Consider the following 13,485-nt stretch of genomic DNA (forward strand, 5'->3'; position numbering starts at 1 on the left):
TGGCGAGGACATGGCTGACCACTGGCACTGGGTATGCATGGGCCGTGAGAGCCTTGTTTATGGTGCATTTGTAGTCTGCACAGATGTGGACCGAACCGTTAGGCTTGACGGGTGTGACAATTGGAGTTTCCCAGGGGGCGTTGGGCACCGGCTCCAGCACTCCTTGCTCCACGAGCCGGTCCAATTCCTCGTCTATGCGGGGTTTCAGGGCGAACGGGACCCGGCGGGCCTTGTGCCTGATGGGTCGTACAGCGGGGTCTAGCTGTAGGGCAATGGGGGGTCCTGTATATCGTCCCAATGCCCCATCGAAAACCCCTGGAAACTCTTTGCATATGGCGTCCACGTCCACTTGTAAGCTAGTGCGGTTCACCCCGGTAACGGCTAGCCCCAGAGGTCCAAACCATGCCAGTCCCAGTAAGCTAACGTAGGGGCCCTTAACTACCAGCAAGTCCAATTGTTGCTTTCGCCCTCGATATTGCACCCTGAAGGTCCCCACCCCCATAGTAGGGACCTTACGTTTCTGGAAGTCCCGGAGGGTGAATGGGGCCGGCCTTAGTTTGGGACCCCCATTAGGGCACAGTTCCCTTAATGTTCGGGCCGAGATTATGGATAGAGTTGAACCCGTGTCCAGCTCCATGCGGCATGGGGCTCCCTCTATCTGTACCTCTATATAAATTTTCTCTGTGCCGGGATGGGGCAACTGGAATACCTGGTAGTCCGTGATCTCCGTCGAGTTGCCTTGGTGCATGGTGCCGTGTGACCTGGGGCTCCTGGGTCGGTCATCTGATGCTTGTCGACGGGTGAGTCGAGCCCGACACACCCGGGCGATGTGTCCCAATTTTCTGCACTGCCTGCACTCTGTGTTGCGGAAACGACAGGTCCTCCTCTCGTGGTTCTCCCCGCAGCTTGCACAGTTCCCTCCTTCTCGTCGAGGCTGCTGTGGTGTGTGTGCTGCTTGAGTGCGCCGCTGTACTCGGTGTACTTCCTCCCTGTCAGATTCGGATTCGTCGGTGAGGTCTTCGTGGTAGACCCTCGGTTGGGATGGCGGGGCCGGTCGTGCCTCTTGCGTTGACCTCTCGGCGGCTTCGGTTGCCAGGGCTTCCTCCAGAGCAATCTGGAACGTGAGGTCTTTTTTGGCGTAGAGGCGTCGTTGCAACATCTCGTCCCTCAGGCCACCGACGAGGCGGTCACGAAGCATGTTCTCCAATTCTGAGAAGTTGCATAACCGGGCGGCGTGGCGGAGGGAGGTCACAAACCCAGTTATGGTTTCCCCCGGGGCTTGCCGCTTTGCGTAGAAGGCATTTCGGCAAGCTACCACCGAGGGCTGTGGTGAGAAGTGCTCCTTCAGCCGTTCCATTATTGTTTTGTAAGAGACGGTAGCGACATCTCTAGGTGCAAGGAGAGCCCGGGCGATTTCAAACGTCTCCTCTCCACAGACGCTGAAGAATGTTGCCCTCTTCATGGCATCGTTGGTGACTTCTTTCGCTTGCAGGAGGAAGTTGAAACGGGCGGCGTACCCTTCCCAGTCTCCTGATGCTGGTTTGAATGGCGAGAAGCTGCTGTCGGTTGCCATTCTGGGTTCCTTGGGTCCTGGAGCTGAAGCCTGGATGCACGGTGCGATGCAGCGGTGCAGCAGGTGGCGGTGCTGCGGTGCAGTGCGTGGTGGCGGTCAGCTCAGCAGGATCCCACCTTCGTCGCCAGTGAAATATACTCGGAGTCAAGAGTGAATTTCATGCTCTTTATTCAGCTCATAGTCATCAAGGAGGAGAAGAGAAGACGAATGGCTCTTTTCCCCAAACCATCTGCTTATATACATTATTTACACAATGGGCCTTGCGTGATTGGCTACTTCAGGGCTACACCTGTGGGCCAATTATATTGTGGATTGACTTCTGCCTGCAGCCTGATTGGCTGCTCCTACAGGCCAATCAGGTAGCAGATTCACTTCTGCCAGCCGCCTGATTGGCTGCTCCAGCAGGCCAATCAGGTTGAGGATTCACTTCCACCTGGAGTTGGATTGGGTAGCTCCCGCTGATTCTGAATCCTATTGTTCTAGGATTCAGCTCAGTACATAACACACTTTGAGACTCCTTAGGGTAGTGATAAAGCGGGATATCAAATCCAAACTTCTTCTTCTTCTTCTTCTTCTTCTTCTTCTTCTTCTTCTTCTTCTTCTTCTTCTTCTTCTTCTTCTTCTTCTTCTTCTTCTTCTTCTCCTTCTCCTCCTCCTCCTCCTCCTCCTCCTCATGGGTCTAATTAGGTCCCAATTTGACCCATGAGGCTGTTTTCCCTTAACCCACACCCACCTCCCTTTACACCTGACATCATGTGTGATAATTGGCTGGTGGGTGGTGTTTCAATGCACCGTGCAGGGCTCTCTGCAAGATTGCCCCTATCACCTGGCATAACTGTCATGTGAAGTGACTGACAGGTCAAATTTGAATGACTGTCAAATTTGGCCCACGAGAGTTAAAGGAGAGAAGGATCCGGGCTTCTTCATAGATCTAATTCTAGTGCATGTTGAAATCCTGGTCTGCGACCAATGATCCATGTGTGGGCAAGTGGAAAGCACTTCTGAAGGTGCAGGGTATTTTGTTGATTCCCCCCACTAGCCGCAGAGCATGCTACAACTTCTGAAAAGCCACTCCAGATGGTGATGAGAGGACTTTACACAGGGGGGGGGGTAGCTGGAACTGGCACATCCCTCCCCCAGTGCATGGATCATTCCTCAGTGGTGGAGCTCATGCATTGCATGCAGAAGGTCACAGGTACAATCCCTGGCATCTTCAGGTAGGGCTGAGAAAGACTTCTGTTGTCTGAAATTGTGGAGAGCAATGGTGAGTCAGTGTAGAGAATAGTGAGAGCAGTGGTCCGACTAGGCATAAAACCAGGTCCCTCTGCTCTTCCCTAGGAATTGTTAGATCCAAGCCTCAGGTGGCATAGGGGCCTGAACAGGAATTTTGGTGGTTGATGAGCTCGGCATAGTTCCCATGGTCTTTACCTGGCTGGTTTCTGAGTCTCTGTATTTCCTTTGCTGAGACACGCCATTCACTTAAAAAACCTGGGTTTCTAAAACAGGTGCCTGCTATAAGCAAGCATATGCAAATTTTTCTTGATTGTCTCAATTCACTAAACTTGATGTTCGTTGGTTCACCTTGGAACAAGAGTTTTCTTGACCAGAATTTTGTTTTCGTAGGCATGCAGCCTGCACAGCCTGGATGACAGGTGTGTGTCAGGTTGCAGGTGTCGATATCTTGCGCTGATATCTCAACAGCGCAACATGCTTCCAGAATAGCTGAAAAGCAAACATGATAGGAAAATAAAATGAATAGTAATTTTTTACACGTGCAGAATGCCTTCTCACATTTACATAAGTAGTAGCTTTTCTTCTCCCCCCCACCTCATTTTTCTTCTCTTTTTTAAAGGTATCCTACCCACAACTGTATTGGGTAAGATTCATGCCCCAGATAATGATGACTGGGACCACAAGACGTATCACTTTGAAGGGAAAGCACCCAGGTAAATGTCAAGTTTTTATGTTTTTGAAAATAACTCTCTCTTAATGAGAGAGTCGAGCATCAAAAATGGGTAGGTGTTCTGAAAACTAATGCAGTATAGCTTCATGGCACACAGAACACATGGGCTGCATTCACACATCATACTAAATCAGGGTTGCCAACATGGTGGCTGATACCTCTGAGCACGCGCGCGCACACACACACACACACATTATCCCCATTGTCTTAAGGTGGCAAGAGTGGTTTCCTTTTTCTACCTTAAGAACAACATAGAGCTGAAGAAGGAAGTTAGAGGAGGGGAATCTCTTTCCCACTTCCTCTTTCAGCTCTATATGTTTTCAAGGCTCAGATGGATTCTGCTGAATCTGACTTTTACCCAGCTCTTAGAAATGTGAAATGTATGCACACTTTATTTCTGGGTTTTGTTTTGTTTTAAAGGTAGGCTGCTAAGGTAGGGGGTAACCAGAGGCATAGTGCCCACTTGCCCAAACTGGCTTCCCCAAACTGCAGCCCTCCAGATGTTTTGGCCTACAACTCCCATGATCCCTAGCTAAGAGGACCAGTGGTCAGGGATGGTGGGAATTGTAGTCCAAAACATCTGGAGGGCCAAAGTTTGGGGATGCCTGCACTATGCTATAGTTTAAGTTACAGGTAGGTAGCCGTGTTGGTCTGGCGTAGTCGAAACAAAAAAAAAAAAAAACCTTCCAGTAGCACCTTAGAGCATAGCTGCCAAGTTATCCCTTTTTTACAGGGATTTTCCCTTATGCTGAATAGGCTTCCTCGCGAGAAAAGGGAAAACTTGGCAGCTATGCCTTAGAGACCAACTAAGTATGACATGCATAAAGTGAAAGGGTGGACATAGGAAAATATTTTGGCTATCTTTATTAGGACTATTGAGGAGATTTTTAAATATAAATTGCTGTGCACTATGCTTCACTTACGGCGCAATTTGCACAAGACAATATAATCTACCTATTAAAAAAATAATATGTGCACCCCAGGCTTCAAACTATGAGAGATTTTAGGGGTGCAAGTATGTACCACAGGTTTGGTTTCTTTAGAAGGAAAGTCCTTAAGAGATGATGTGTGTTTTTGCAGTGCATTGATATGCAAATTCCATACTTCAAGGTGATTTGGGTTCCTTTCCCTCCAGGAGGGCAGTAACTTCGCTGCCAGGAGGTCAGCTTGCGTGAGTGCCACCCCTTCTCACTTACTGCTCCTGGACAATTTTATTTTATTTTATAAGGATTAACAGGCGAGCATAACCAATTATACTGGGGAGCAGATGAATTTTCCAGAGGGTAAATTCACATGAAATGCAACGAGCCAACACAGCAATGAAAATTAAGCAGATGGTGTGAATGCATGCATTTGTTGTTATTTCATTTAACAAAATTTATACACCACTTAAGTCAACAGAGAGCTCTAGCCACAATTTGATGGGGTGATACCATGAATGGTTTCTTCCTCTCAGGTATTTTATCCTGAATGACAATTCTGGCTTACTAAGTATCAAAGAAGGAACTCCTTCAGGAACGTATGACATAAGAGTGAAAGTTACAGATGGCATCTGGCCTGATGTGGTCTCCACTGTAAGGGTGGTTGTGAAAGAAATCAAGGAAGAAGCTGCCCACAATGCAGGATCTATCCGAATAAGAGGTAAAAGATGAGTTGTAAGCATCTTCTGGAGATCAGTTAACGTTGTTGGGACTCCTGAGTGCCCACCAAAGCCTGCAGCTGAGTCACTAAGAACTCATGACCAGGGGTATCAAAGGTTGCAATGTAACAGGTTCACAAGGGTATCATTGTTCTCTTGGTGGAAGGTAGTTGACCCAGGGCCCAGAAGAGTGATATTCTAGGACAGGGGTGGGGAACCTTTTCTGGCTGGAGTGCCCGATCTTTATCAACCCCACCTCTGGCGGGCCAATGTTGACAAGGCGGGCTGGACCTCTGACATGTCAGCCACCTGACAACATAGCGGCATCCCTTGAAACCTTGTCGATACTTTAAGGTGAACCATTTGGCTTTCCTGGGTTGTTTACAAAGGGGTTTCAGATAAATCCCCCTTTATGCTTCTCTTTCAAACCTCCACATGTGTTTAAAGGAGAAGTGTGTGGATGGGGAATTGAAGGCTTTATTTACTACATTCCTCCCCCACCCTGGTTGCTGCCATCTTTTGAAAAGGGAGAGGGAAAGAGCCTGCAGTTTGAAGTGCAGATTCCCCCTCTAACTTTGCGCGGCAGCAGGAGAGAGGACATCTGCGAAGCTGCTGCTCTCCGAAGGGGTCTCCCTCTCCTGTAAACATTGCTGCAGTGATGTTTAAAGAGCAAAGAAGGCTGCTTCAGGGAGCAGTTTGACAAAGCCATTCAAACAAACAGGAGTGGAGCAGCTGTCGTAAAGCTTTGCAAAAGCCTCTTTGAGGTAGCTAATGCAGGCACGTTGCTTCAAAGGAAGCTTTTGCACAGGGCCGGAGGTCCCCCACCCCTGGTATAGAAGACAGAAAGTGATTGCTCACTGTCAGCAACCTTCCCTGGTTGGATTCCAGCACAAGCTAACACAACTGGTCCCCAGTATCAGTAGGAGGAGAGGGGTTTGCACCCTCAGATGCTGCCATGACTAGTGATGGGGAAAACTGTCAATTATGGTTTCTGTCAAGTTCACATTTTTTCCATTCTCATTTCCAAATCGGGCTGCCACTCCTTCTTAACAAAACTTTCTTATGAAAATTCACCAGCATTTTAGGGTACATTTTTCTATGCCCGTGTTTGTATGCAATTTTGCCTAAACTGCAAAGCAGTTTACCTAATAAGAGCGCATTTTTATGCAAATATTACCCTGGTTTATGCATTTTTGTATACATCACTTGGCTAGAAAGCTGCATTGCAAAAATTCAGAGAAGTGTGAATTTAAAACGATGGCTGTGTTTCAGGTAGTGAATTTTTTCTGTGCGTGCAAAATTTGGCATGTCCTCCTTTACATATGAACTGAATCAAATATCTCCCCCATACCTAGTCATGGCATCCCCCAAATCCAGGATTTCAGGTCAGTTTAATAGCCCAAAGTTCCCTGCAACATGTCTTGCCCCTTGGCAGAGGCCGCAGGTAACCATGGGGTACCAAGATGTTGGTAAAGTAGTATGTGTTTAAAAAAATTAAGGTTTAGGTGTGCAATTGGATAAATTTTCAAAGGATGAATTCGTATGAACTTTCTGGAGGTGGTCTTGCATTTTAGAGAGGAGATGCCTGAAGGTTTTTATTTCGCCATTGCTTCAGTGTCAGGCTTGGAAATTTGTATGTATGTATATATATATTTACAGATATCACTGCGGAGGATTTTATATATCAGTCATCCGAGAGTGAAAGTAAGTACAACCAAATGAAGAAACTTTTTTCGGAAATCATACCAGCCCAACTCGAAAATGTCCACATCTTCAGTGTCTTGAACAGCCCAGGCAAAACACAAGGAGTAGATGTGTGGTTTGCAATTCATGGATCACCCTATTACAAAGCAGAAAAACTTAACGGAAATGTCGCTGTGTCCAAAGCACGGGTAAGTGGTGTTTGTTTGTCATTCTCTCTCCGCCCCCCCCCCCAACTTGCAATTCTAGGCAACATTTTTAATGAAGTCTCTACAGAACCTATCTGATGGAATCTTTGTGGATTTCCTTCTAAATTTTATTCCAGATTTTGAGAGTGCAATTTTACATGGGAAAAACACGTCAGCTACTTCATGATCAAACAGGTTGAAGATAGTCTTTCCCTCCAAGAACTTCACTCTGCAGGGGGGGGGGTGGACCTGTTGAGATGGCCCGCCTGTGGGGACTGGTGGAATCTGATGGTTTCCTAAACACCTGGTGGTGTGCAGGCAAAAAAAAAATGGTGTGGGGGAGGGGGCAGCTGGATCATAGGTAGTGTGAATTCCAGTCTCAACCTGAGGGTATACAGTCGTACCTCGGAAATTGAATGGAATCCGTTCCGGAAGTCCGTTCGGCTTCCAAAAGGTTCAGAAACCAAGGTGTGGCTTCCGATTGGCTGCAGAAAGCTCCTGCAGCCAATCAGAAGCTGCAGAACCCATGTTGGACATTTGGGTTCCAAAGAACATTCGCAAACCGGAACACTCACTTCCGGGTTTGCAGTGTTTGAGAGTCAAAAGGTTCGAGTCGCAAGGCGTTTGACTTCCAAGGTGTGACTGTATTGCCGTTCTTACCGTAGGGTGATGATAGCAGGAAAAGTCATCCAGCAAAACTTTTCCAAGTGGTGAGTGGACTCTTGCCATGTGGCCAAGAGTGTGTTGCTCTTACGTCCTCAGCAGCCTGCTGTAACAATTTTACAGATTTCTAAATGCAATAATAAATAAAAAATTCCTGAGGGACAAAATGGCTCAGAGTCACACAGAGCTGGACACCACAGTTATAGCTTGCCCAGTGAACAGACAGTTTCAGTTATTGGAGCCTGAGGCTGTGGGGAAGCTGCTTGGAGAAGCGAGGTCATTCACCTGCCCCCTTGACCCTTTCCCGTCTTGGCTTCTTAGAGCTAGCTGAAGGAGTCTTGACAGGGTGGGTCCAGTGGGTTATTGGAGGAGAGCTGGTGGTAGTTGTCCAAAACATCTGGAGGGTACCAGGGTTGCTGAAAGCTGCACCAGCTTAAGACTAAACTGAACATTGGGTTTAATCCAATTCAGTCCAGAGGAGACTTTTTAAGAACAAATACATTCCAGGGCACTGCTTGCTATGAGACAACTGCAGCAGAGCCCAAAAGGTATCATTTGTGAAGGCACCTGTAGAGTCTTCAAAGAGGTATTTTTAGTCTAGTTCTCTTGCGCATTTGGGGTTCCTTTATTTAAAAAAAGGCTGAAAACTAGATCTAACCCACAACAGCTGGAAACCATCCTGAATATCAGCATCACACAAGTTGGCATAGATGAATGTGCAACTGAAAACTGCTCTCATAGCGCCGGATGCACCAGCAAAAATGAATTCAGTGCTCTTCCCACGATTACTTCTTCCGGAAGTGTTTTGCTGGCCTCCATTACAGTACTGAGCAGTGCCCAGTGTACTTGTGAAGCTCGGGAGAGAAAGCACCATTCTTGTTCCTCCTACCGGATCAATCCATGCTTTAATGGTGGTACCTGTACGGACACAGACCTGGGCTACAGGTTAGTAGACTGGCTCATGATTGTGTTGTTGTTGTTTTAAAAAAGTGCCAACCTTTATAACAGGGGTGGGGAACTGGATCAGGGTAGAGCTCCGAATTTGAAAGTAGCCTGAAAGTCTGCAGGCCTCTTTTGACAGGTGGGTGGGCCACCCAACTGCCAATCACTTGGCATCATATAAAGCCATGTGATTTGAACGGCTGCAAAGGAAGAATGGGCTCCCCCTCCTTCCTTTGCAGCCACAGCTTGAAGGTTTGCATCACGAACTTCCCGCTCCTGACATCAAGTCTGAAAAATGTGGGTGCGGTTGACACAAAATGACCTAGTGACCCGCCCTTAGAGACCGGACAAGTCTCAGAGGCTTTATTAGTGAAGAAATGTTCAAGGTGCATTACAAAAATTCCAACTAAAAGCGCAATAAAGGAAATACCATTCACAGGTTATGACTCGGGTCACCTTGTATGCTAATAACCAATTCTAACGTAGCTGAAACAACACCATCTGCACACAAGAGGGAAGTATCTTGAACAGGCATCCCCAAACTGCAGCCCTCCAGATGTTTTGGCCTACAACTCCCATGATCCCTAGCTAACAGGACCAGTGGTTGGGAAAGATGGGAATTGTAGTCCAAAACATCTGGAGGGCCGAAGTTTGGGGATGCCTGATCTTGAAGCTTGGGAGAATCCCAGGGTTTGCAGAATTATATACATCTTTGACTGCAGACCTGTTTCTGAAATGGCTTCATGGCTGTCATATTTTTCCGAGACACAAGATGGCAATGTTGGGCTTTGAAGTTAAATCTCAATGGTTTCAAGCTTAAGGATAGCTCCTCTTGCCTCCCCTGATCAACTCTTTCCTACAACCAATGAACAGAAGTGGACCCATTAAATTTGAAAGGAAATTATTCCCCTGGGGGGAAAAAAAAAGTTTCGGGGTTTTGTCTCCTTTCTTCTCCTGAAACATTGTCTGCCATCTCTTGAGTACTTCTCACTGTACGGTGAACTTTCCCATTTCTTTATTTGTGGATGTCCATTAGGCCCTTTAGATACAGCCGAGTATCTACCCTTACTCTAAAGAATTTAGGAAAAATTTGTTTTGTTAGAGATTTAGTGTGTGTATGTAGGAGATATATACCACCTTCCCTCCAAGGAACTCAAGACAGTGTACATAGTCCCTTCCCCCAACCCCCCTTTTTTAATCCTCACAACAACACTGTGAGGTAGATAATCCTGTGAAATAACTGCTGTTTCAGAGTCATCAACCTCAGCCTGAGCTTAACGACTGAGGAGAATTCTTCCCTGCCCTCATTTGACACCATAACCCAGGCATCCCCAAACTGCGGCCCTCCAGATGTTGTTGGCCTACAACTCCCATGATCCCTAGCTAAGAGGACCAGTGGTCAGGGATGATGGGAATTGTAGTCCAAAACATCTGGAGGGCCGAAGTTTGGGGATGCCTGCCATAACCCAAGGTGGGAACCTGTGGCCCTCTAAATGTTGCTGGACTACAACTCCCATCAGCAAGCCACAAAGACATTAGCCAAGCCACCCATCTTAGTGGCCCTCACCACCTCCTGCAGGAGTGAGTTACATAGTTTAACTATGTGCTGTGTGAATAACTCCACCTGTACGTTACTACTACTGTACTAACAATAATCTTAAAAAATAAAGGGGGTTGTTGCCTGCCCTTCACCAGAAGATCTCGAGGCAGGTTAAGTAATGTACAAATAAAATATTAAAATCAGTTTAAACAACTAACCAACAGGAAGAATAAGGTGAGTCTTAGAAACCATGCTTCCAATGGCAAAGGGTAGCTGCTGACTTGCAATGTGTGCCTGCCTAGGGGTGGAGAGAGGGGCAGGATTAACACGCCTTATTTATTTCTGCAGCTGCAAGTGCCCCATGGCTTTCCATGGGCCTGAATGCCAGCAGACGCAGCACACCTTCCGAGGACATGGATATGCCTGGTTCCCGACCCTCAAGCCTTGCTTTCAGAGCCGTATCTCACTCGATTTCATTACCGAAGCAGCCAATGGACTTCTGCTCTACAACGGGCCCATGGCACGCCTGAAGCCAGGGGAAGCAGAGGATTTCATTGCCCTAGGTAAAAGACTTCTGTTTCTCTCTCCCCACCCCGTGTGTGTGTGTGAGAGAGAGAGAGAGAGAGAGAGAGAGACCCAACCCTTCTGTACTACTGGGTCATAAAGCAGGGTTTGGGAACTACCACCACCCCGGCATTCCCTCAGGGCCGCATGCTAGTGATGGGTAGGGCCAGAGGCAAAATGAGTAGAGCAGTGGAAGTGATTCCAAAGGCCTCTGGACTATGGCAGTACAGACACTGAAGTCCAGCTCCAAGGGCCTTCTGGCAGTTCCCTCGCTGTGAGAAGTGAAGTTTGAAAGGAACAAGGCAGAGAGTCTTTTGGGTAGCTCCACCCGCCCTGTGGAACTCCCTCCCACCAGATGTCAAGGAGATAAACAGCTACACAACTTTCTGAAGACATCTGAAGGCAGCCCTGCATAGGGAAGTTTTTAATGTTTGATATTTGTTTGCCGTGTTTTATTCTGTTGGAAGCTGCCCAGAATGGCTGGGACAAACTTATTATTTCTCATTTTGTTATGTACACCTAAGGTATATTCCTCTTCCAACTGTATTTATACTGGAATCATAGAATTGGAAGAGATCGCAAGGGTGAAAGCCTCCGCAGTGCAGGAATCTTTTGCCCGACGTGGAGCTCAAACTCACGACATGTGAGATTAAGAGCCTCATTCTCTACCAACTGAGCTATCCCAGCTGAGGGTATGCAAAGCCAGGTGTTGGCTTGGCTGGTGGGGTGCAGCCACAGGAATAGCCTCTCCAAAGTAGTATCCCTGCTACTTATAGGGAGGGGCGAGGCAGCAGCAAGGTCAGGGCTGCACAGATGCACTGGTGGAGCCAACTGAGCAGTCCTGCTGGTGTGCATCCTCTAAGTCGTATCCCCTGCTGGTTAGCGACAGTGATGCTTCTCCTTGGGAGGCTGTTGCTGCAGCCGACTCTCTTCCACTGGGCGAGCTGCTCCTGCATGAAGGTAATGTGAGTTCTTGTACTCTTAGATGGTACAAGAAGTGCATGTCAGCCATGCAAAATACAGAATTGTAATTCTCAAGGAAGAAAACCACCCAATATGCTTTCCTCTTTCATTAAACAGAGCTCTTGGAGGGCGTTCCATTGCTAACTTTGAGCCATGGCTCGGGGGCACTGCTTCTGCAGCTGTCGGAGAAAGTCAATGTTGCGGATCGGCGCTGGCATAACATAAACATAATAAATGATGGAAAGGCAAGTGTAAAGTGTGCCCCAAAAGGACTAGAAGTTTTTGAGCTTTCACACCCAATCTTTATTTGAGCATAGCATTTTTTTAATGTTAGTTTATCCTGGATGGAAGTCACATTTGTAGAGTAACTAAGGGAGGAAATTAGATTTGTGATTAGATGCTACATGGGTAGATGCATTTTTTCTCAGGTGGAATAATTTGGTTGGGGAATTGGCACAGGGGGCAAGGGAGAGGAATCTCCAGTGCTCCGGCTCCAATCTGAGTCAACATAAATATCTTTTCCACTTTAGAAAGTACAGCTGATCTTGGACCACTGTGTAAATGTCTCTATTATGAACAGCATCGGTGCCCTGCAGGGAGTGTCGAAGGCAGATAAATCTGCCTGTAAAGTTTCTTCCGAGACTCCAGGAAGTGAGAGGTAAAATACTGGAAGTATAAGCTTTGACTGGTAGATCAATCAACTTGAGTTTAGGTTGGTTAATTGATGCAGGCCAATTGAATCGGTAGGGTCGTGGGCTAAGTCAGCAAATTTCATTATGCCGCGAGACATGCAGGTTAGTGACTTGTTTAAAGATAGCCTTTGATTCTTTGGGCCACTTCAGATATCATACTGTTCAGTTGTCAACAACCTGCCTTCTGTCTTGGGGTTCTTAACTTAGCTACCATTCTGAGGATCCTTTGGGGAAAGCCATGTACTTTAAACGACCTCGGTCCTGTATACTTGAAGGAGCGTCTCCATCCCCATCATTCAGCCCGGACACTGAGATCCAGCGGCGAGGGCCTTCTGGCGGTTCCCTCACTGTGAGAAGTGAGGTTACAGGGAACCAGGCAGAGGGCCTTCTCGGTAGTGGCACCCGTCCTGTGGAACACCCTTCCAACAGATGTCAAGGAAATAAGCAGCTATCCTATTTTTAAAAGACATCTGAAGGCAGCCCTGTTTAGGGAAGTTTTTAATATTTAATGCTGTATTGTTTTAATATTCGATTGGGAGCCGCCCAGAGTGGCTGGGGAGACTCAGCCAGATGGGCGGGGTACAAATAAATTATTATTATTATTATTATTATTATTATTATTATTATTATTATTATTAAAATTCATGGTGTGTACGCAGCCATAGTCTGAATCCATGGAGAGCTGCTGCCTGTCAGTGTTGGCAGCTAGATGAACCAGTGGTCTGACTCAGTATAGGGCATCTTCCTGTGTTCCCTTCCTCAAAGGCTAGCAGTTATCCTTATCTAGGTTGGCTGTAGGCTTGTTAGAATTGTGGGGTGTATTTTGCTTTTTTGCTTTCTACCTTTCTCATTCATTTGCTGTTGGTAGATTTCTCAACGTTCACCAGCCTCTCCAGCTGGGTGGAGTAAAGAAGGCCCAGCCCTACCATACGTCACAAAAGCATTTCAGAGGGTTTGTTGGCTGCATCCGGAATGTTGTCCTCGATAGCCAGGTAAGACCATCAAGGCATCGCACATTCTTCCCCAGCTCCCTGCCATCCCAGTCTACCTGCAGCTG

At 47.1% G+C, this 13,485-nt stretch overlaps 1 protein-coding gene across 1 annotated transcript in view; it reads left to right on the forward strand.

Moving 5' to 3' along the window:
- Window positions 1–13,485, forward strand: part of LOC118090207 (neural-cadherin-like) — a 56,635-nt gene that overhangs the window by 32,117 nt on the left and 11,033 nt on the right. The window contains 8 exon segments of the mRNA XM_035125620.3: window positions 3,426–3,519; window positions 4,993–5,177; window positions 6,835–7,067; window positions 8,395–8,672; window positions 10,558–10,772; window positions 11,854–11,981; window positions 12,267–12,394; window positions 13,297–13,420. Of these exon segments, the coding sequence (XP_034981511.3) occupies window positions 3,426–3,519; window positions 4,993–5,177; window positions 6,835–7,067; window positions 8,395–8,672; window positions 10,558–10,772; window positions 11,854–11,981; window positions 12,267–12,394; window positions 13,297–13,420 (1,385 nt within the window).

The sequence above is a fragment of the Zootoca vivipara genome, chromosome 8, assembly GCF_965207765.1.
Source record: "Zootoca vivipara chromosome 8, rZooViv2.hap1.1, whole genome shotgun sequence".
Taxonomy (NCBI): Eukaryota; Metazoa; Chordata; class Lepidosauria; order Squamata; family Lacertidae; genus Zootoca; species Zootoca vivipara.